The sequence below is a fragment of the Cynocephalus volans genome, chromosome 4 (genome assembly GCF_027409185.1).
Source record: "Cynocephalus volans isolate mCynVol1 chromosome 4, mCynVol1.pri, whole genome shotgun sequence".
Lineage (NCBI taxonomy): Eukaryota > Metazoa > Chordata > Mammalia > Dermoptera > Cynocephalidae > Cynocephalus > Cynocephalus volans.
In genome coordinates, this window is record NC_084463.1 from 158,448,800 (window position 1) to 158,469,589 (window position 20,790).

General features: G+C 41.2%; 1 protein-coding gene across 1 annotated transcript in view; it reads left to right on the top strand.

Annotated features, from left to right (window-relative positions):
• The first annotated feature begins 14,099 nt into the window (after positions 1–14,099).
• Positions 14,100–20,790, top strand: part of LOC134376677 (hexokinase-2-like) — a 59,815-nt gene continuing 53,124 nt past the window's right edge. Inside the window, 2 exon segments of the mRNA XM_063095158.1 lie at positions 14,100–14,238; positions 15,596–15,654. Coding sequence (XP_062951228.1) covers positions 14,100–14,238; positions 15,596–15,654 — 198 coding nt within the window.

The following is a 20,790-nucleotide window of genomic DNA, read 5'->3' on the forward strand; positions in this document are numbered from 1 at the left end:
CATGTTGAGAGAGAACTGGACTTTCTGCAGTCATGAAAGAAGCTTCATGGGAGCTTGGCCAAAAAAGTAAGATTTTAAAGAGGAGAGTAAATCTGTAGGACTTGATGTTTATATCACACCTAGACAAGCACAGCACAAGGGGAGTCAGGGTTGGACACAGCCTTCTGGTGATCATAGACCATTTTGATCCCCACAGAGTTCCTGTTGAAACTTCTTTTGTCACTTTAGCAGAATAATGAATGGTTGTACAAACTCTAAGAAGGCTGTTTGAGCAAAGTTTATATTCTCAGTGCTTTTGAGGCCAACTTTCAGCTGGGCAGGATTGTTAATGAGAAGCCAACTGTTTACGAACCCCACACTGCTGCTTGGTACAGAGCAAGTGTTTTTGTTTTTTCCTTGCTTGACTATAGTAGTTGTTCATTTAGTTTAAAAAATTTTTTTTGTGACTCAGATTATTCATTTCTCTAGGTGAAATATGAAAAGATGAATTTTTACATTTGTTTTAAAAAAGATTGCTTAAAGTTCAACTTCAGAGTTAAAACATCACTGAGTTTACAGCAAGATGAGGGATGCGTTATAAATGATTAATTTTGGGTACTTCCAGTTCTGCTTTGGTAGAAGGGCTTTTGAAAAAAACAGTGGAGGCCACAGGTTTCCTGTCTTTTTGTCTTGATGAAAAGTGGCTACCCCCACCTTTACTTGAACCCACGAGAAATGGTCAGGGTTGGCTGTGGGTTCTAAGGCAGAAATAAAAGGAACCTGTGTTCTCCATCAATTTTCCCGAGCAGTGGCTTCCAAACTTTTCGTTAGCTACAGAGCCCTCTCTTCAGGCATAATACCATTGAGCTGCCCAGTGTAAAAGAGGGAAAAATGGAGCAGCTCTGGGTGAAATGGGGCCCAAAGCTTCCCGCAGGCAGCCAGAGGGGCATCTGCTCGACTGGATGCCCTTGCAGATATGCTCTGCTGGCAGTTGTTGGGAAAAAATAATGACAATAGTTGCATTTGTCGAGTGTTTGTGCTGTTCCAGGTGCCATTTTACATGCTTCAGAAACATCTCTGTGAGGACCTTCTGTCACCCTATGGCTATGAGTTCATCTCCATGGTTTCTACTCCAGGCTTCGTGGCTCTCTAAACAGACTTCCCCACTCACCCAGCTCTGTCCAGTGCTTCAACTGGGTACATGTTTATAGCAGTAATGTCTCCACTTGGTGGAATAGGGAAATTGAAATAAAGAGCTTATTTATAATGAACTCAGAGATGAATAGGCGAAGAGGGTAGCTAAAGCCCAAAGATGTCCCACTATAGGGACAATTTGGGCAGGGGCAAAGGGCTGTGCCATGCATGGGGTTCACTAGCAGGGGAGAACCAATTGTATGTAATCTTAATATAAGGCCTTTGCTAATAGGCGAGTAGTAATATATTATTAATGAGTAGGATAAACTTTTTAAACCCATCTATGGCACCTCTGGGATGGAAGGTCTCTGCAGAGTATAGACAATGAGCTGTGATTACCCACATGCAGTATCTGCTCACAAGAGCCGAAGCAACAAGGTGTGCCCTCTTTATGGGGGGTGGGGTGTGAACTCAGTCCAGGGAGGGACTAGGGATCTATGGAGCATCAAACCTCTTCAATACTGATCAGCTTTTTGGGATTAATGCAGCACAGAGACCACCAACCTTGTGGTTATAGCAGAGCTTGCCTGGATGGTGAAACCCATCAAGAGGGCAGCTTTGGTGTCTCAGGGAGACCAGTCTGACACAACCATAACAGGAGTAGGCTTTGCCACCACGTCACGGGGCATATAGCAAGTTTCTGTAAGTCTCGCTCAAATGCGGATGCTGAGGGTTCTGTTCTTCCATCCTGCTATGTTCTGTGGGTGGGTGTCCAGGGCAGCCCTGCAGCACCTCCTCCAAAGTCCTAGGGCTTCAGAGGGCAATAGGAAATCAGTGTTCCAATAACTGTCTATAGGTCACTGATAAAACAACATTTTGGGGCTTCACACTCAAGACTATTACGCTGCAAGGCTGAGCTCAGGGTGGGGTGGGAGAAGCTCGTCAAGGTTTGTTCATCAAGAATATACACCCAGACTCCAAACATGAGAAGCCTGGCAGATATATGGTAATAAGACAAGTGTGGGGAAAAAAAGGCATATATGGCACTATTGATCTGTCAGTCTCTGAAAATGGGAGAAAAACCTGTTAGAGACTTCACTAGTCTCATCTCTTTAGGCATTCCAAGAGCCACAAGTAGACCTGTCTAGAATTCCCTTAGTTGCAAAGGAGAGAAAACTCAACAAAATAGCTTGTGCAAAATGAGGAATTTACAGATTTAAGTGACTATCAAATCCTGTAGTAGAAAACAGTACACCATGAAGAGGGCTTCATGACATCAGCTTCACAATAACATGATGGGTTGGTTCTCTGGACTCATGTGATTATCGTGGAGAAAGAAGTGAAAGAGTCAGGTAGATGGAAACAGCACATGATTACACTACACCTCACGATTTTACACTTTGCTCTTTTTCCTTCAGTGGGACCTAGACTTTTCTCTGATGCAAAATAGCTGATCCTTCTGGCTAGACTCGTGGCTGGGATTCCTTGGAGAAGCTTCATAGGTAGTGAGACACATGGGTAACGCTTGTTAACAGATTTTTTTGCCCTTAGGTTATTTCATAGGAAATATTCATTTTGTGGTTTACAGTTTTTGTGGTTTCAGTTCAGTCCAGCATTACAGAGGATCTATGGTTGCAGGTCAGGCTCCCTGTGCAACAGACTCTGAGGCTGAGGTTTGTGTGCATAAAGTTTACTGGGGGAAGTGAAGGAAGCAGGATTAGGCAGAGGGAGAAGTTGAACTGTGATGCAGTCACAGAAAAGGTTTTAGCCAAACTGTGGGGAACTCTGGAGCTGAGATGGCCTTGCAGAGTTGTCCTGAATTGAAGTGAGAGGGCCAATCTTTCACACCCCTTCATTTATTAGTCTGTGGATGCAGGCTGCCAAGGAAGAGGAGGTGACCCTCCCAGAGAGAGACTCAGCTGAGAGTTTCCAGCCATCAACCCTCCTGGCAGCTGGAAGAATTTGTCCTTCAGTCCTGAAAGCTGTAGGCAGTGGACAGCACACCACATATGTAGGCAGCACACAACAGTATCCACTACACCTACCACTTTTGGGCACTGTGTATGTTTCTGGTGATTACACGATAAGAAAAGCACTCTTTGAGAAATTCAGGCTCTGGAGGAGACACCCACATGAGAGAAAAACCACACTATTGCTATCCTCTGCTTATATTATCAATGCAATTTTGTAGGCAAATATAAAAACAATTTTAATTTGGGGCGTTTGGATTTTACTCACCAATGTAAATGTAGCTGACAGGACTTTCTTTAAAGCCAAGTAACTAGGCTGTGCAAAAAAGTAACTTAAAAAATACAACTTTGCCTCTATTTAGAGTCCCAATTCTGCCTAATGGCAGACAGCATTGGCGAACTTAGTTGTTTCAGGTTAAAATTTAGCCATTTCGGAATATTTTCTTCTCTTTCTTTTTCCCAAGAATAGTACCTAAGTGACACAGGAGGAAGGTGGAATCTGGCCTACCACTACCTTCTGTCATATGCTTGCGTCTGATGCAATATAATTCATCCTTTCATGGTCCGTGGCTATCCAGCTATCTTTTGGTGTTTTCCCAAAGATGCAGTTCAGACTATGTATGGTTCACTAGGCTGCACCCTCCCAGAGACTTTGAAACCCCTTCAAGCCATCTGTTTTCTTTTTCTTTTTTTTTTTCAAGTCCTAATTTTTAAATTAGGTTCAGCCAACATAAAATTACTTGTCAAAGTGTTATACAATTTTCTAAATGTTTACTCTCAGTTTCTGCACTTAGCTTATTACATACGGACTGATAACAGTTTTCAGACCATCACCAGTGTACAGAACATACTTTGTTTTTTTTGTTTTTTCTTTTTTTTTTTTTTTTTATTACAATCTTTTTTTCTTCAGGAGTGTAATCAAACATCAGCTGGAAACTTCCTTTTTTTTTTTTTTATTTTTTATTTATTTATTTATTTTTTTTATTTTATTTTTATTTTTTATTTTATTTTATTTTTTTTTTTTAAATTTTATTTTGTCGATATACATTGTAGCTGATTAATGCTCCCCATCACCAAAACCTCCCTCCCCTCTCCCTCCCCCCATCCCCCCCAACCATGTCCTCTCTGTTTGTTTGTTGTATCAACTTCAAATAATTGTGGTTGTTATATCTTCTTCCCCCCCCCCCCGGTTTGTGTGTGTATGTGTGTATGTGTGTGTGTGAATTTATACATTAATTTTTAGCTCCCACCAATAAGTGAGAACATGTGGTATTTCTCTTTCTGTGCCTGACTTGTTTCACTTAATATAATTCTCTCAAGGTCCATCCATGTTGTTGCAAATGGCAGTATTTCATTCGTTTTTATAGCTGAGTAGTATTCCATTGTGTAGATGTACCACATTTTCCGTATCCACTCATCTGATGATGTGCATTTGGGCTGGTTCCAACTCTTGGCTATTGTAAAGAGTGCTGCGATGAACATTGGGGAACAGGTATACCTTCGACTTGATGATTTCCATTCCTCTGGGTATATTCCCAACAGTGGGATGGCTGGGTCGTATGGTAGATCTATTTGCAATTGTTTAAGGAACCTCCATACCATTTTCCATAGAGGCTGCACCATTTTGCAGTCCCACCAACAATGTATGAGAGTTCCTTTTTCTCCGCAGCCTCGCCAGCATTTATCGTTCATAGTCTTTTGGATTTTAGCCATCCTAACTGGGGTTAGATGGTATCTCAATGTGGTTTTGATTTGCATTTCCCGGATGCTGAGTGATGTTGAGCATTTTTTCATATGTCTGTTGGCCATTTGGATATCTTCCTTAGAGAAATGCCTACTTAGCTCTTTTGCCCATTTTTTAATTGGGTTGCTTGTTTTCTTCTTGTAAAGTTGTTTGAGTTCCTTATATATTCTGGATATTAATCCTTTGTCAGATGTATATTTTGCAAATATTTTCTCCCACTCTGTTGGTTGTCTTTTAACTCTTTTAATTGTTTCTTTTGCTGTGCAGAAGCTTTTTAGTTTGATATAATCCCATTTGTTTATTTTTCCTTTGGTTGCCCGTGCTTTTGGGGTCGTATTCATGAACTCTGTGCCCAGTCCTATTTCCTGAAGTGTTTCCCCTATGTTTTCTTTAAGAAGTTTTATTGTCTCAGGGTGTATATTTAAATCCTTAATCCATTTTGAGTTGATTTTAGTATACGGTGAGAGGTATGGATCTAGTTTCATTCTCCTGCATATCGATATCCAGTTATCCCAGCACCACTTGCTGAAGAGGCAGTCCCTTCCCCAGTGAATAGGCTTGGTGCCTTTGTCAAAGATCAGATGGCAGTAAGTGTGTGGGTTGATTTCTGGATTCTCTATTCTATTCCATTGGTCAGTGTGTCTGTTTTTATGCCAGTACCATACTGTTTTGGTTATTATAGCTTTGTAGTATAGCTTAAAGTCAGGTAGTGTTATGCCTCCAGCTTTATTTTTTTTGCTGAGCATTGCTTTGGCTATTCGTGGTCTTTTATTGTTCCATATAAATGTCTGAATAGTTTTTTCCATTTCTGAGAAAAATGTCTTTGGAATTTTGATGGGGATTGCATTGAATTTGTATATCACTTTGGGTAGTATGGACATTTTCACTATGTTGATTCTTCCAATCCAAGAGCATGGAATATCTTTCCATCTTCTTGTATCCTCTCTAATTTCTCTCAGCAGTGGTTTGTAGTTCTCATTATAGAGATTTTTCACCTCCTTGGTTAACTCAATTCCTAAGTATTTTATTTTTTTGGTGGCTATTGTAAATGGGCAGGCTTTCTTGATTTCTCCTTCTGCATGTTCACTATTGGAGAAAAGAAATGCTACTGATTTTTGTGTGTTGATTTTGTATCCTGCTACTGTGCTGAAATCATTTATCAATTCCAACAGTTTTTTTGTAGAGGTTTTAGGCTGTTCGATATATAGGATCATGTCATCTGCAAACAGGGACAGTTTGACTTCATCTTTTCCAATCTGGATGCCCTTTATTTCCTTCTCTTCTCTGATTGCTCTGGCTAGTACTTCCAACACTATGTTGAATAGGAGTGGTGAGAGTGGGCATCCTTGTCTAGTGCCTGTTCTTAAAGGAAAAGCTTTCAGCTTTTCTCCATTCAGGATGATATTGGCAGTGGGTTTGGCATATATGGCTTTAATTATGTTGAGATACTTTCCCTCTATACCTAACTTATAGAGGGTCTTTGTCATGAATGAGTGCTGAACTTTATCAAATGCTTTTTCAGCATCTATAGAGATGATCATATGGTCCTTGTGTTTGAGTTTATTAATATGGTGTATCACATTTATTGATTTGCGTATGTTGAACCAACCTTGCATCCCTGGGATGAATCCCACTTGATCGTGATGAATAATTTTTCGTATGTGTTGCTGTATTCTGTTTGCTAGTATTTTAGTGAGGATTTTTGCATCTATATTCATCAAGGATATCGGCCTGTAGTTTTCTTTTTTGGTTATATCTTTACCTGGTTTTGGTATCAGGATGATGTTTGCTTCATAGAATGAGTTTGGGAGATTTGCGTCCGTTTCAATCTTTTGGAATAGTTTGTAAAGAATCGGTGTCAATTCCTCTTTGAATGTTTGGTAAAATTCTGCTGTGAATCCATCTGGTCCTGGGCTTTTCTTTGTTGGGAGCCTTCTGATAACAGCTTCAATCTCCTTTATTGTTATTGGTCTGTTCAAATTTTCTACGTCTTCACGGTTCAGTTTTGGGAACTTGTGTGTGTCCAGAAATTTATCCATTTCCTCCAGATTTTCAAATTTGTTGGCGTATAGTTGTTTATAGTAGTCTCGAATGATTCCTTGTATTTCAGATGAATCAGTTGTAATATCGCCTTTTTCATTTCTAATTTTTGTTATTTGAGTCTTCTCTCTTCTTTTTTTTGTTAGCCATGCTAATGGTTTGTCAATTTTATTTATCTTTTCAAAAAACCAACTTTTTGATTCGTTGATCTTTTGAATTGTTTTTTGGTTTTCAATTTCATTCAGTTCTGCTCTGATCTTAATGATTTCTTTCCGTCTGCTAACTTTAGGATTGGATTGTTCTTGTTTTTCTAGTTCTTTAAGGTGAAGTGTTAGGTTGTTCACTTGCCATCTTTCCATTCTTCTGAAGTGAGCATTTAATGCAATAAATTTTCCCCTCAATACTGCTTTTGCAGTATCCCACAGGTTTTGGTATGATGTATCATTGTTTTCATTAGTTTCAATAAACTTTTTGATTTCCTGCTTGATTTCTTCTTGGACCCATATGTCATTAAGTAGAATGCTGTTTAATTTCCATGTGTTTGTATAGTTTCCAGAGTTTTGTTTGTTATTAATTTCTAGTTTTAATCCATTGTGGTCTGAGAAGATACATGGGATAATTCCAATTTTTTTGAATTTATTGAGACTTGATTTGTGACCTAATATGTGATCTATCTTGGAGAATGATCCATGTGCTGATGAGAAGAATGAATATTCTGAGGTTGTTGGGTGGAATGTTCTGTAGATATCTGCCAATTCCAATTGGTCTAGAGTCTTGTTTAGATCTTGTGTTTCTCTACTGATTCTTTGCCTAGATGATCTGTCTAATATTGACAGTGGAGTGTTCAGGTCCCCTGCTATTATGGTATTAGTGTCTATTTCCTTCTTTAGGTCTAATAGAGTTTGTTTTATAAATCTGGCTGCTCCAACATTGGGTGCGTACATATTTATGATTGTTATGTCTTCTTGATGGATCAGTCCTTTTATCATTAAGTAGTGTCCCTCATTGTCTCTTTTTATGGTTTTTAGTTTAAAGTCTATTTTGTCAGATATAAGAATAGCCACTCCAGCTCGTTTTTCTTTTCTGTTTGCATGGTAAATCTTTTTCCATCCTTTCACTCTTAGTCTGTGTGAATCTTTATGGGTGAGGTGGGTCTCTTGTAGGCAGCATATAGTTGGGTCCTGCTTTTTGATCCAGTCAGCCAGTCTGTGTCTTTTAATTGGGGAATTTAAGCCTTTAACATTAAGAGTTGTTATTGAAAGGTGTTGATTTATTCTTAGCATTTTATTGGTTGTTTGGTTGTCTTAGGTGTCTTTTGTTCCTTGCTTTCTGATTTACTGTTTGGTTTCTTTGTTTGTTGGTTCCTTAGGTTGTAGATAGTGTTTTTGTTAGCTTGTTTTCTCTTCATGAATGCCATTTTTATTGTACTAGCGGGTTTAGATTTTTCTTAGGTTTTTATGGCAGTGGTAGTTATTTTTCAGGAACCAAACCCAGTACTCCCTTGAGGATTTCTTGTAAGGGTGGTCTTGTGGTAGTGAACTCCCGCAGTTTTTGTTTGTCTGAGAAATATACTATTTGCCCCTCATTTCGGAAGGATAGCCTTGCAGGGTAGAGTATTCTTGGCTGGCAATCTTTGTCTTTTAGTATTTTGAAAATATCATCCCATTCCTTTCTAGCTTTTAGGGTTTGTGATGAAAAGTCTGATGTTAACCTGATTGGGGCTCCCTTATAGGTGATTTGACGCTTCTCTCTTGCAGCTTTTAAGATTCTCTCTTTGTCTCTGAGTTTTGCCAATTTGACTATGACATGTCTTGGAGAAGGCCTTTTTGGGTTGAATACGTTTGGAGATCGTTGAGCTTCCTGGATCTGAAGATCTGTGATTTTTCCTATACCTGGGAAGTTTTCTGCCACTATTTTGTTGAATATGTTTTCAATGGAATCTCCATTTTCCTCCCCTTCTGGAATACCCATGACTCGGATATTTGAGCGCTTGAGGTTGTCTGATATCTCTCTCAGATTTTCTTCCATGTCCTTGATTCTTTTTTCTTTCTTTTTGTCTGCTTGTGTTATTTCAAACAGCCCATCTTCAAGTTCAGAGGTTCTCTCTTCAACTTCGACAAGCCTGCTGGTTAAACTCTCCGTTGTGTTTTTTATTTCGCTGAATAACTTCTTCAGTTCAGCAAGTTCTGCTACATTTTTTTTCAGGACATTGATTTCCTTGTATATTTCCTCTTTCAGATCCTGTATACTTTTCCTCATTTCATCATGATGTCTAGCTGAGTTTTCTTGTATCTCATTCAGTTTCCTTAGAATTATCACTCGAAATTCCTTGTCAGTTATTTCAAGGGCTTCTTGTTCTATAGGATCTAGAGTATGAGATTTATTAACTTTTGGTGGTGTACTTTCTTGATTTTTTGTATTTCTGGTGTCTTTTTTTTGGTGTTTATTCATTGTGGCAGGGGGTTTCACAGTCCACCGGTTTGAGACTAATGACTAACTAGGATGTTGCTGTGGTTGCCAATTTGGTATGGCTCCCGCCGTGACTGCTCAGTTGGCCTCTAGTGTCTTGTGTGTGTGGTTGCCTCGGGTCTTGGGCTTCTCCGGGGATCCACCTTTCTGGTCAGCTTGTACTTTGCTGGGCTGGTGGATCACGTACCACAGGGTGTGTGATCTCTGTTGAGCTTTCACTTTCTGTACAGGACTTCTCCCCGTTCCGTGTGCTCTGGCCCAGGCTGTTAGATCGTGCAGTGGCGACCCCACCGGGTGTGTGGTTTCTGTCGAGTCTCCGCCTCCCTGGCCGCACGTCTCCCCCCTCTGTGCACACTGTGCTGGGTTGGGGCGTGTCTTCTGCACCCCTCGCCTATCAGCTGGGCCTTCAAGACCCTGCTCAGCACCGCCTCGCCCAGGAAGTCTACCAGGTTTCTGCTAGGCACAGACGACCGGTCTCTCTGGGTGCCTTTGTAGCACTGTGAAGATCTTTCTCGGGTCTTGTTCACCTTTGTATCCCCCCGGTATAAACCGAGTCTAGTGCCCGCCTGCAGCCTGCTCTCCGGCAGGTTCAAGCGGACCTGGGAACTCTCCTACCACACTATTCCCAACCAGAAATTCGTTAGGCTTTTTTCCAAACTGGTGGTTGCAGAGATGGTATCTGCCTCCCAGTAACAGGAAGTTTACCGGGGCCGGAGTCCAGGGTGTGGTGGAGTGACAGTCGGCCCGCCCGTACTTCCTAGCCCTCCCAAAACTGGTCGGGACGCCCCACACCCCCAGCCCTGCCAGAGAACCGTGGAGGGAGTGGGAGAGGAAGCCGGCCCGCAGGGTCCGGAAAGCCCCGCGCCAGGCCAAGCAAATGGGCTCAGTGATGGCCGAGCAGGGCGAAGCTGCCCGCACCTGGGAAAATGGAGGCAGCACCGGGGTAGTGAGTGGCCTGGTGGTGCAGGCGGGGAGCCGCGTGTGCATCCACCCCCCGAACAGAGCTGTGCCAGGGATCACTCACAGTGCTGTGCCAGGTCGGGCGCTCGCTCTGTCTCTGGTTTGTTGCCTTCCGTGTTCTCGGCGCTGCCGCCTCGGGCTGTTCAGTCGCGGCGCCGCTCGGGCGCTCCCAGGAGTCTTCTTTAATGCCGGCCTGAAACCTCGAATCCTGGATAGGGCAGCTGGCCGCCTTTAGTGCGGCCCCAGCCTCCGGGATCCTGGCTGCATCCACAGCAGCCCTGGCGCCGTGTTCCCTGTTTCAAAACTCACTTTTGCAGCTAAGAATCAGTTCTTTTCCTGCTCCACACTTCAAAGCTGTTGCCTGCAAATGAGGCAGCCTCTCCTGCCGGGGGCAAAGTGGCGTTGAGCCCCCACGACCGGCCAGCAGCAGCAGTCCTCCCTTAAGAGATGGCCAGAGGAAGGTCCACAAGTTTCCCGGCTGCCTGAGGCCCAGTGGCCACCTTTTCCACCTCAGCTACTCCGCGCCAGCTGCCGCAGCCGCCGCCATCTTGAAACTCAGGAAAGCCTGATTTGGATTTTCCGAATGCTGAGTGATGTTTAGCATTTTGTTCATTGTCTAATGACCCTTTGTATGTCATCCTTTGAGACATGCCTATTCATCTCCATTGCCCATATTTTAATCAAGTTATTTAATTTTTTACTGTTAAGTTGTTTGAGTTCCTTGTATATTTTGGATAGTAGTCCCTTGTCAGATGCATAGTTGGCAAATATTTTTTCCCTCTCTGTAGGCTGACTTTTCTCTTTTTTTTTCTTTTGCTGTGCAGAAGCTTTTAAATTTGATATAATCACATTTGTTTATTTTTTCTTTTGTTGCCTGTTATTTTGGGGTCATATTCACAAAGACTTTGCCCAATCCTACTTCCTGAAGTGCTTCCTATGTTTTCCTTTAGTTGTTTTATACTTTCAGGACTTATATGTAAGTCTTTAATACATTTTGATTTGATTTTGTATGTGGCAATAGGTACAGATCTACTTTCATTCTTCTACATGTGAATGTCTGGTTTTCCCAGCACCGTTTATTGAAGATAAATGTCTTTTCTCCAATGTCTGTTCTTGGTTCCTTTGTCAGAGATCACTTGGCTGAAAGTATGTGGGCGGATTTCTAGGTTCTCCATTCTGTTCCCTTAGTTTGAGTGTCTGTTTTTATGCCAGTACCATGCTGTTTTGGTTAGTATAGCATTATAGTATAATTTGAAGTCTGGTAGTGTTATACCTCTGGTTTTTGTTGTTGTTGTTGCAGTTCAGGATTGCTTTGGCTATTTGTGGTCTTTTGTTATTCCATACAAATGATAGGATTGCTTTTTCTATTTCTATGAATAAAGCCATTGGCATATTGATGGAGATTGCATTGAATCTGTAGATCACTTTGGGTAGTATGGACATTGTCACAATGTTAATTTTTCCAATCCAGGAGCATGTAATATCTTTCCATTTCTTGTGTGTCTTGTTTAATTTCTCTCAGCAGTGATTTAGTTCTCTTTGTAGAGATCTTTCACCTCCTTGGTTAAATTGATTCCTAGATATTTTATTTTTTTGCTGACTATTGTAAATGGGCTAGCTTTCTTGATTTCTTTTTCTGCTAGTCCATTGTTGGAGTTTTAAAAACACTACTAGTTTTGTGTGTTGATTTTGTATCCTGAAACTTTACTGAAATCTTTTATCAACTCTAAGTGTTTTTTTGTAGAGAGTCTTTAGGATTTTCTATATATATAGGATCATGTCTTCTGCAAAAAGGCCAGACAAATTTCACTCTTTAAGAGATGTTGTCGTGTCAATGAAAGAATTTAAAGTGTTCAGGACAGGAATTAGAAAAAGTATGATTCTAAAACTACACGTCATGCATGAGGTATGTGACTTCTCTGGATCTCCACTGCTATGGATCATAGCCTGCAATCTTTTTACTGTATAATTTTTCTGAGCCTTATTGTGAATTACTTGAGTGCTCAGTGTTTTTTTTTTTTTCCTCTGAAGGGTAAGGGGATCGCAACCCTCAGCAGGGTATGGTCCTCATGGCGCAAACCTCAGCACCATATGGTCCTCATGGCGCTCAGCCAGTGAGCGCACGGGCCATTCGTATACAGGATTCGAACCCGTGTCCTCAGCATTACTAGCGCCACACTCTCCCTAATGAGCCACAGGGCTGGCCAGAGTGCTCAGTTTCTGTTTTTTTCTGACCGGTAAGGGGATCGCAACCTTCACCACGGTATGGTCCTCACTGCGCTCAGCTCACTGAACCCCGGCCTCGGCGTTACCAGTGCTGCACTCTCCCGAATGAGCCACGGGGCTGGCCTGAGTGCTCAGGCTTTTTTTTTCTTTTTTTTCTTCTTTTTCATGACCGGTAAGGGGATCGCAACACTTGGCTTGGTGTCATCTGCACTGCACTCAGCGCAGTGGCCATCCCTATGTAGGATCTGAACCTGCGGCAGGAGCGCCACTGCGCTCCCAGCACTGCACTCTCCCGAGGGAGCCACGGGTCGGCCCCATGCTCAGTTTTTAAACACATGTGACTTCCTCTAGAAAACCAGCTTGAGGGCCAGCCGTGGCTCGGTCGAGAGAGTGCGGCGCTGGGAGAGCAGCGGCGCTGGGAGCACTGAGGTCGGGGGTTCAGATCCTATATAGTGACGGGTGATGGCCGGAGGACAGCAAGCCAAGGATTGCGATCCCCCTACCGGTCACACACACACAAAAACAAACAAACAAAGAAACAAACAAAAAAGAAAACCAGGTTGAGAGAGACTTTCAGGAAGATGGCAGAGTAGAGGTGCCCATGAAGCCTTCCTCCCACAGAAGAAGATTATAAAGTGGCACTCTGCCACCACTGCCACAGTCACCAGAGCCATTGTCTACTACACAGATACCACATCTATGAAGGATGCCCTTAGAGCCACCAACAGGTAACCCCACTGCACTGCAGACACTATAGCTGCTCAGGCCACTGCTGTGGATACCACAGCCAATTGGGCAACTGCCGCAACCACCAATTCTACAGTCGCTAGCACCAATACTACAATGCAGGCACCACCATCATGTGAGCAGCCTGCCACCACTGGAGCCACTGCTGCCACTTAGGCAGCCCACAAAAGTCATGCCCACAACCACTGCCATCACAAGGGAAGTCTACTATTACAGCAACAGCCACAGCATCCACTAGTGCTGTGCAGGTGGACTGCCAAGAACTCAACGGCAGTGACCCTACGAGGGTCACATGTAAAGTCCAGGGAAGGAGAGTAATAAAGCAGTAGAAGAAGCAAGATGACCAGAGAACAACATAGAAATACTACAAATACCAAAACAAACAAACAAACAAAATGATAGAAAGTATGAGTCCACTAAGGAATACAATAACTCTGAAGTATCAGATCCCTTAGAGTAGGAAATCTGTAATAAAACGAAAAAGGAATCCCATGTAAAAATCCTAAGCAAACTCAGTATAAGAAGATTTAAGAAGGCGCAGTTAGACCACACAGTGAACTGAGTTCCCGGCCAGGCCTCAGTGTTTCCAGGCAGAACCCGGCCCTTGGGGGGAGCCCCCCCCCCCGGCAGCCCCCCCCCCCCCCCGCGAAGCCGGCGTTGCCAGGGAAGCCAGCGTTGCCAGGGAACCCTGTGTTCTGTCGTGGAATTCGGAGCGTTTGGATGGGGACTAGTCCCGTGAAGACCTACGTTCCAGGACATTTGGCGGGGTTGTCCGACGGCGCTGGACGCTTTCTTCGGAGCTGACAGGGTCGTTCTCTAAACCCGCAGCGATGTCGTCCTGGCTTGGGGGCCTCGGCGCCGGCTTGGGCCAGTCTCTGGGTCGAGTGTGGGGTGGCCTGGCTTCCGTCACTGGCCAGATTTCAAATCTGACAAAGAACATGCTGAGGGAGGCCACGGAGGAAGTGGACGGTAAGAGCTGGAGTCAGGGGAGGGAGGGCTTTCCTGGGACCCTGGGAACATCCGTCAGCAGATGGGGACAGGTCGCAGACGAGTCCCACCCCGTCCCTTTTCATTAACACTCCTCCTTTAGACTCTTCCCGGTTGATTTTCTGTGATGAATGACCACGGGGGTCTGCAGGAGGAGTCTGGTTCTTGTCCTTTGGACTACTCTGGAGGTCTCAGAGTCAAACTGCTCCCAGGTGGAGTAGACTTTAGTTTTCTTTGGTTCATTCACACCCACCACTTATTCTGCCCTCGTTTTGGGGGCGGATCTGAATTTTGACCATCTTCATTTTGTCACAGTTATAAGAATTGTATGTGATAAGTCATCACTTTTTTGTTTTCTTCTATTTTTGTAACAATAGAAATAACCGATAATTAAAACATTTGGTAACACTTGCCCTTTCTGTCTTGCGTGTATTATTTGTTAGTGAGACATAGCTGTTTTTCCATTCAGTTATATTTTTACTTACTGTGATAACACATTGTACAGTTCCAGCTGCTTTTAAAAATTACCATTCTAAACAGATTAGGTTATACTTTGTCTTCTTCAGGGTAGCAATTAGACAGCCAGAGTTTCAAACAAAATGTGTAAACAACCAGAGAAGCAACCCTACCTGTGATTTTCAAAACAAGGGTGTTTTGTCAGTATAATTTATTGCATGCTGCTTGTATTTTCTTTTGACTTATACTATAGTTCAGAGAAGTTATTTTCATAATATTAGAGTGCTGTGAGTAATGAAAAAACACTAATACCTAGAAAAAAATAACTCTGTGGATAATAATTTTCTGACAGCATCAATGGTGCTATTTTGGCACTACTGGGCTCTGACTCTACTTTTAAATGCAAATGTATAAAACCAGACCGAGCTCATTATTATTTTTAATAAGTTATATCTATGTTGCTTTAAATAAGTGTTCTTTTAGTGTATTTTCATTTTTTGTTTACAGGTCATTAATTATTTGATATTAGAATCAGAAGTTAGAAATAAGGCCTTAACTCCCAGTTGAATAAGTATCATCTAAAATTACAGGGTAAGTCAACAGAGAAAGAGTGTCAGTTTTCAAAACTTAATGAGCACTTCAAGGGAGTAAAGGTAGACATCCTAAGGTATAGGACAGAGGCAAAATAATGACTTGTATGATAATGAACAACATTAATGGCAATGGAAAGTTGTGATGAAAATCAAGTGGTATACGTCTGAATTTGCTCTCATATCTGCCTACTATTCTGTTTAAACCCAGTGAAATATATTTTCCTTAAAATGCTTGTTTATGCTTCATGTGTTGATCAGATATTCAGTACATGCTATTTCTTTTTTCACAGAATTACCTTTTTTTATGAGAACGGAAACTGAAGCCATTCATGCAGTCTTAATATCAGAGGTAAGGATAATTAAAGACTGGTTAAACTTAGATTTTTCCTCCCTTTTTTCTTTTCTTTTCTTTCATTCTTTCTTTTTTGTGTGTGGTTGGCCAATAAGGGGATCCAAACCCCTGACCTTGGTGTTATCAACACCTTGCTCTAAACAATGGAGCTAACTGGGCAGCCCAGATTTTCCTTTTTGGAAGCTGTGAGAGTTATTCAAGCTTTATTTCAGTCCTGTCATTTTTAATGCACTCCCTTCCACTTTTTATCTCTTCTTCTTCATCTCTGTTTTTGTGAGCTTTTATCAGTCACCTTTAGATGAAGAATATATTTACATGTTACTGCAGTTTGCTGTTCTTTAATATTCCCATCTCTATTTCTATATGCTGGAAGTAGGAAAACTGCCAAATGTAGAAATGACTGTTACAAAAATCTATCATTATCGAGGATTTACTGTGTTCTAAGAGTGTGTTTAATTGCAGTAGTACATTTATTTAAGTATAATATAAAGACTGTAATTCTGTTTAATTTACAGCTTTTTAATTCCCAAACATTAAAATAACAATAATATTTGGATACAAAGTAGTTAAGAATATAGGTATAGCAAATTAATTTTACCATTGTATTCATTACTGGTCAAGTGTCTAGTCGTGACTAGTTCACATTGTACTTAATAGGGATGAGAAAAGCTTGGAAAAGAGTTCAAAGGAAAGCCATGGAGAAAATGAAAGGCCTTAAAAGTAGTTTCCAGGGCCGGCCCCCTGGCTCACTCGGGTGAGTGCGGCACTGGGAGCGCCAAGGCTGCGGGTTCAGATCCTGTATTGGGATGGCTGGTGCGCTCACTGGCTGAGCATGGTGCAGACAACATCGTGCAGAGGGTTGCGATCCCCTTGCGATCCTCTTACTGGTAACAAAAAAAAAAAGTAGGTTCTATTGTAAAGGACTAAAGAAACTCCACTATTAACCTTGAGATAAGAACAGTGAGAGAACACTTAATAATTGTGTTTCAGCAAAAGATATTCTTAGAGGACCGTGGTAAGCATGTTTTCCTCTTAACTAAGCCCATAAAAAGAGAACATAGAATTTAGATATAAGAAAATATTTACTGACTAGCATTGTTGAACTCTGGTCTAGATTATCCAGGTGGGATTGTGGAATTTGAAAGTAGAGGGACCTCTCAAGAAGAACTACAGTGGTATTCTGCTTCAGTACAAGATGGCAGTTTGGTGGCACTTAGAGATCTTAGCCAATACCTTAGTAATTACCTAATAAGGAAAGTAGGTGTGTTCCAGTGACAAACAGTTTCTTTGTACAGCCAAGATAGGAAATCGTTCCCACAGTTCCTAAAGAAATCCTGAGAAAGCACTCATTGGCACAGATCCACCCAGAAAAATTAAAGGGCAGAGGTATGTGTAGTAGCATTAGCTTTGGTTAATTCACCAGTGTCCATTTTGATCAAAAAATAAATAAGGTTAACCTGCTCAATGAATGTCTGCTCCGTATTGAGCTTGAGAAGGGACATAGAAGTCTTCTGTCCTTCTATTGATCTCAGTTCTTTTAATGCCTCTCATAGTGTTATCATTGGACCATAGTAAGTATGATTCTAGTGTTTAGAAATATTTGTTTTGATAAAACACCTCCAAATGCAAGCTAAATTTCTCATTTGGTGTTCATTCAAAGTACCATAAGCTACTCAAATACTAGAGGAAAAGAGACAATTGGACTTCCCAAGGGCTTATTTTCAAAGATAATTTTGACTATACATAATTCTCACCTTATGTGCTTTCTTCATACCCTAACCCCGTATGTGACTGTACAGTATATCTATTCAAGACTTTCTGCTGTAAGAGGATAAGGTGTAGATATGGCTGAACATTTTATTTAGTAAGTTTTCATATAGACAGAGGGCAGTGCTTTTTCAGAGGTTTTCCAAAGGAAATTAGATTTGCTTATAGATGTTAATATTTGTAGCTGACTGAATTAGTTAGGATTCTTTAGTTCCAAGTAACAGTAACCAGTGTCAGCTAACTTAACCTTCTGTATACGAAGAAAAACAGTCATCACATTTACTGTCTTGGTCCAATAGACTATTTTAATCTTTTTATATTAAGTCATTTTACAAACACCTTACAGAAGTATGAATAAAGTAATGGTGAAAAACTTTATTAGAAATTTTAATAATAATTTAAATATAGCAAATCCAAACTTTTATTTCATATTTTTCTGGTTTTAAAACATATACACACAAAATAGGCAGTGTTCTTTGAATTCAGTTAACTGCTTAGTAACTCTTTTTTTGTTGTTTTTTAAAATTAAATTTTTTATCGAAACATATTGATGGCACATGTTAACTCTTAAGCATACATGAGAATGTTTCTATCTATCTTGTAAAAACTTGTTCCAGATTTTAATTACTCCCCTAGTAGACTTTAGGTTATCATTACTTCTAATTCTTTTTTTTTGACCGGTAAGGGAATCACAACCCTTGGTACGGTGTGGTCTGCACTACGCTCAGCCAGTGAGCGCACTGGCCATCCCTATATTGGATCCAAACCCGTGGCCTCAGCGCTACCAGCACCGCACTCTCCTGAGTGAGCCATGGGGCTGCCCCCCTTTTTAAAATTTTTTGTTTTGTTTTGATCATTACTTCTAATTCTTGACTTGTTTCATTAAAACTGACAGTTTTGAAAACTTTAATGGCTCATGTTTTTTAAAAAAATTTAATCATAATTGATTATACATATTTTGGGGATTGTGTGTTGATCAAATCAATATTACTAGTATGTGTATTGTTACAAATTGTACTTATTCTTTATGCCTCTTGTCCAGTCTCTCCCTATCCCCCCTCCCTCCTCCCTCCCACCACTGATAACCCTAGATTTCTTCTCTCCCTCTGAAAGAATAATGGTTACTCAGTTGATTTGCTGCTTAGATGATCTATCTAATGCTGACAGGTGTGTTCAGGTCCCCTAATATTATCATAGAGCAGATGCTTCTTCTGTCATTCTGGAATGGGCTTTGTGGAGAGAGGCATCCTCTTCTTTTTTTTTTTTTGGTCTCTGCTGGTGACTCTCCTTCTGTCAATGCATTCCAGTGGCTGGTGGACCATGTGTGTGGTGGTTATGGCATCTAGCCACATTCGTGGCAACCTTGGTAGCGATGGTGAGCCAACCACATGGAGGTGATGGTTTTGGCGTGTTCCTTGGCACTGGCGGTGTGCCTGGTAGTGGACAGGGGTATGGTCTCTGGCTCCATGCCCCAGGCCCCCTGATGGCCCCAAGGCACTGGTGGTGTTCCTGGGCCGGAACTAATATTTTGTCCTTTGCTTACTTCTAAAACGGGTGAACTTCCTGTGGGAACCAGTACTTGAGCTGTGTTGCTGCACTAAATTGCTGCTTTGCTGCTGTTTCCCTAGGGAAGGCTTTTTTTGCAGCTCAGGTTTTAATGGTTGACCTTATAGGTACTTCTGGCTCTCCAGAGACCCAGTGCACCTGGATTGTGTAGAAACTCTGATCTGGGCCTGAATCTTGTCATCAAACTGCACCGCATGCAATTCTGCATTCCTGACCAGTCTCCTCTGAGTGGTCCTGTGCTGACTGGGGGTCTGATTGGCTGTCCTTGCTGTATCCCAGTTTTCTCCTGGTGGGCCCATCCCCCCCACCCACACTTCATGTGCAATGGGTCCTGCACGGGTCCCATGCAATGACTTACTGGCCTCTTAGCGGCTCCCCTTTTTCAGCTGTTCTGGCTCCTTGCTCCTGTGTGGGTTTACAGGTACCCTATTAGTGGTCTTGCTGTCCTGGGGACCACCAAGGCCCTCTTCTCTGCCACCTCCAAGCAACTCCATTGGAAGGGCACAGCTGTGGCTTCTACTGGCTCCTGCACCATGTGCTCAGCAGTTCCAGCCTTTAAGGCTGCCATGGCCCGAAATCCTCCAAGCAGTTTTTTCTTTGTCTCTTTGTGGTTTCTCCACATTCATGAACTCCATAGGTCTCTCCTCCTCTTCCCCTGAGCTCCAGTGGCCCCACCTTGGCTGTTGTTGCATTTTTGTAGTTGTAGATTGGTTGATTTGTGGGAGAGAGAACTCATGATTTTGTTGATCAGACAATGGCTGTCAACTTTGCTCCATAATTACAAAGTATTTTTATTCTTATATTTATAAACACCAATTAGAATGATCAATCCATTGAATTATTTTCATTTCTGTGTCATCTGTTTCCTCCTAGTCATCTTTGTATACACACTGGCCTTCAGCATTTGTCCATGAATGAACTGAATCAAGTAAATTTTGGAGTACAAATGTTATACTTAATGAAAGAATACTGTTTCATATTCATTTAGCAAAATGGGATGGTTCAGGTCCTTGTCATAAAGTATTGCAGAATAAAATACTTTCTTATTGAATGGCTAATGTGAAAATCATATTTCCTTTTTGTTCTTAGAAATATATTGTTCATTCATCAGTTCCTGAGTTTGAGAAAATTTCATTTTGATATTGCCATCTAAAGACTTGTTTGAGATTTTGCCTCTATAGTCAGTTTCACCATTAGATTCTAGAGTGCTTCTTTCTGTCTCTTTGCATTCATCTTCAGAGTTGTCTAGTGATTGTGAAATGTTTTCCTCTGTCATTTTATTTTTCTTTGTCGAAAAACAAAAAATTCTGAATTTTCAACTGTGTTCAATGAAAGCCAAAAAAAAAAAAAAAAAAAAAACCTCCAAAGATATCTCCAAACTGCTGTTTACTTTCGTAAAGATGATGTCATACTTAGGGCAATGCAAACAGAAACATGGTTATTTCACTATTACATGATTCTTCTAGGTGATTCCGTAAGTTTTCCATTTTCTTATTATTTTAGTCTTTTTCAGCATAGTTGGGAATAGTTGATAAATAATGATAAAATAAATCTTACGATAATAAAATAGCAAAATATTTCAGGATACAGAAAAAACAATATCATTACAATCCCATGGATTATTCTTAGATTTATGAAAGGATCCAATGTACCATTATGGTAATTGCACGGTGGAATGAATTTTATTCTATTTTAAAAAGTAGGCAAATTTTTTGTTTGTTGGAAGACCTTTAAGAAAGAGTAATAGTCATTAATATCAATTCTTATAAATAAGACTTCTTTAAAAAGAAATTAAGGTTG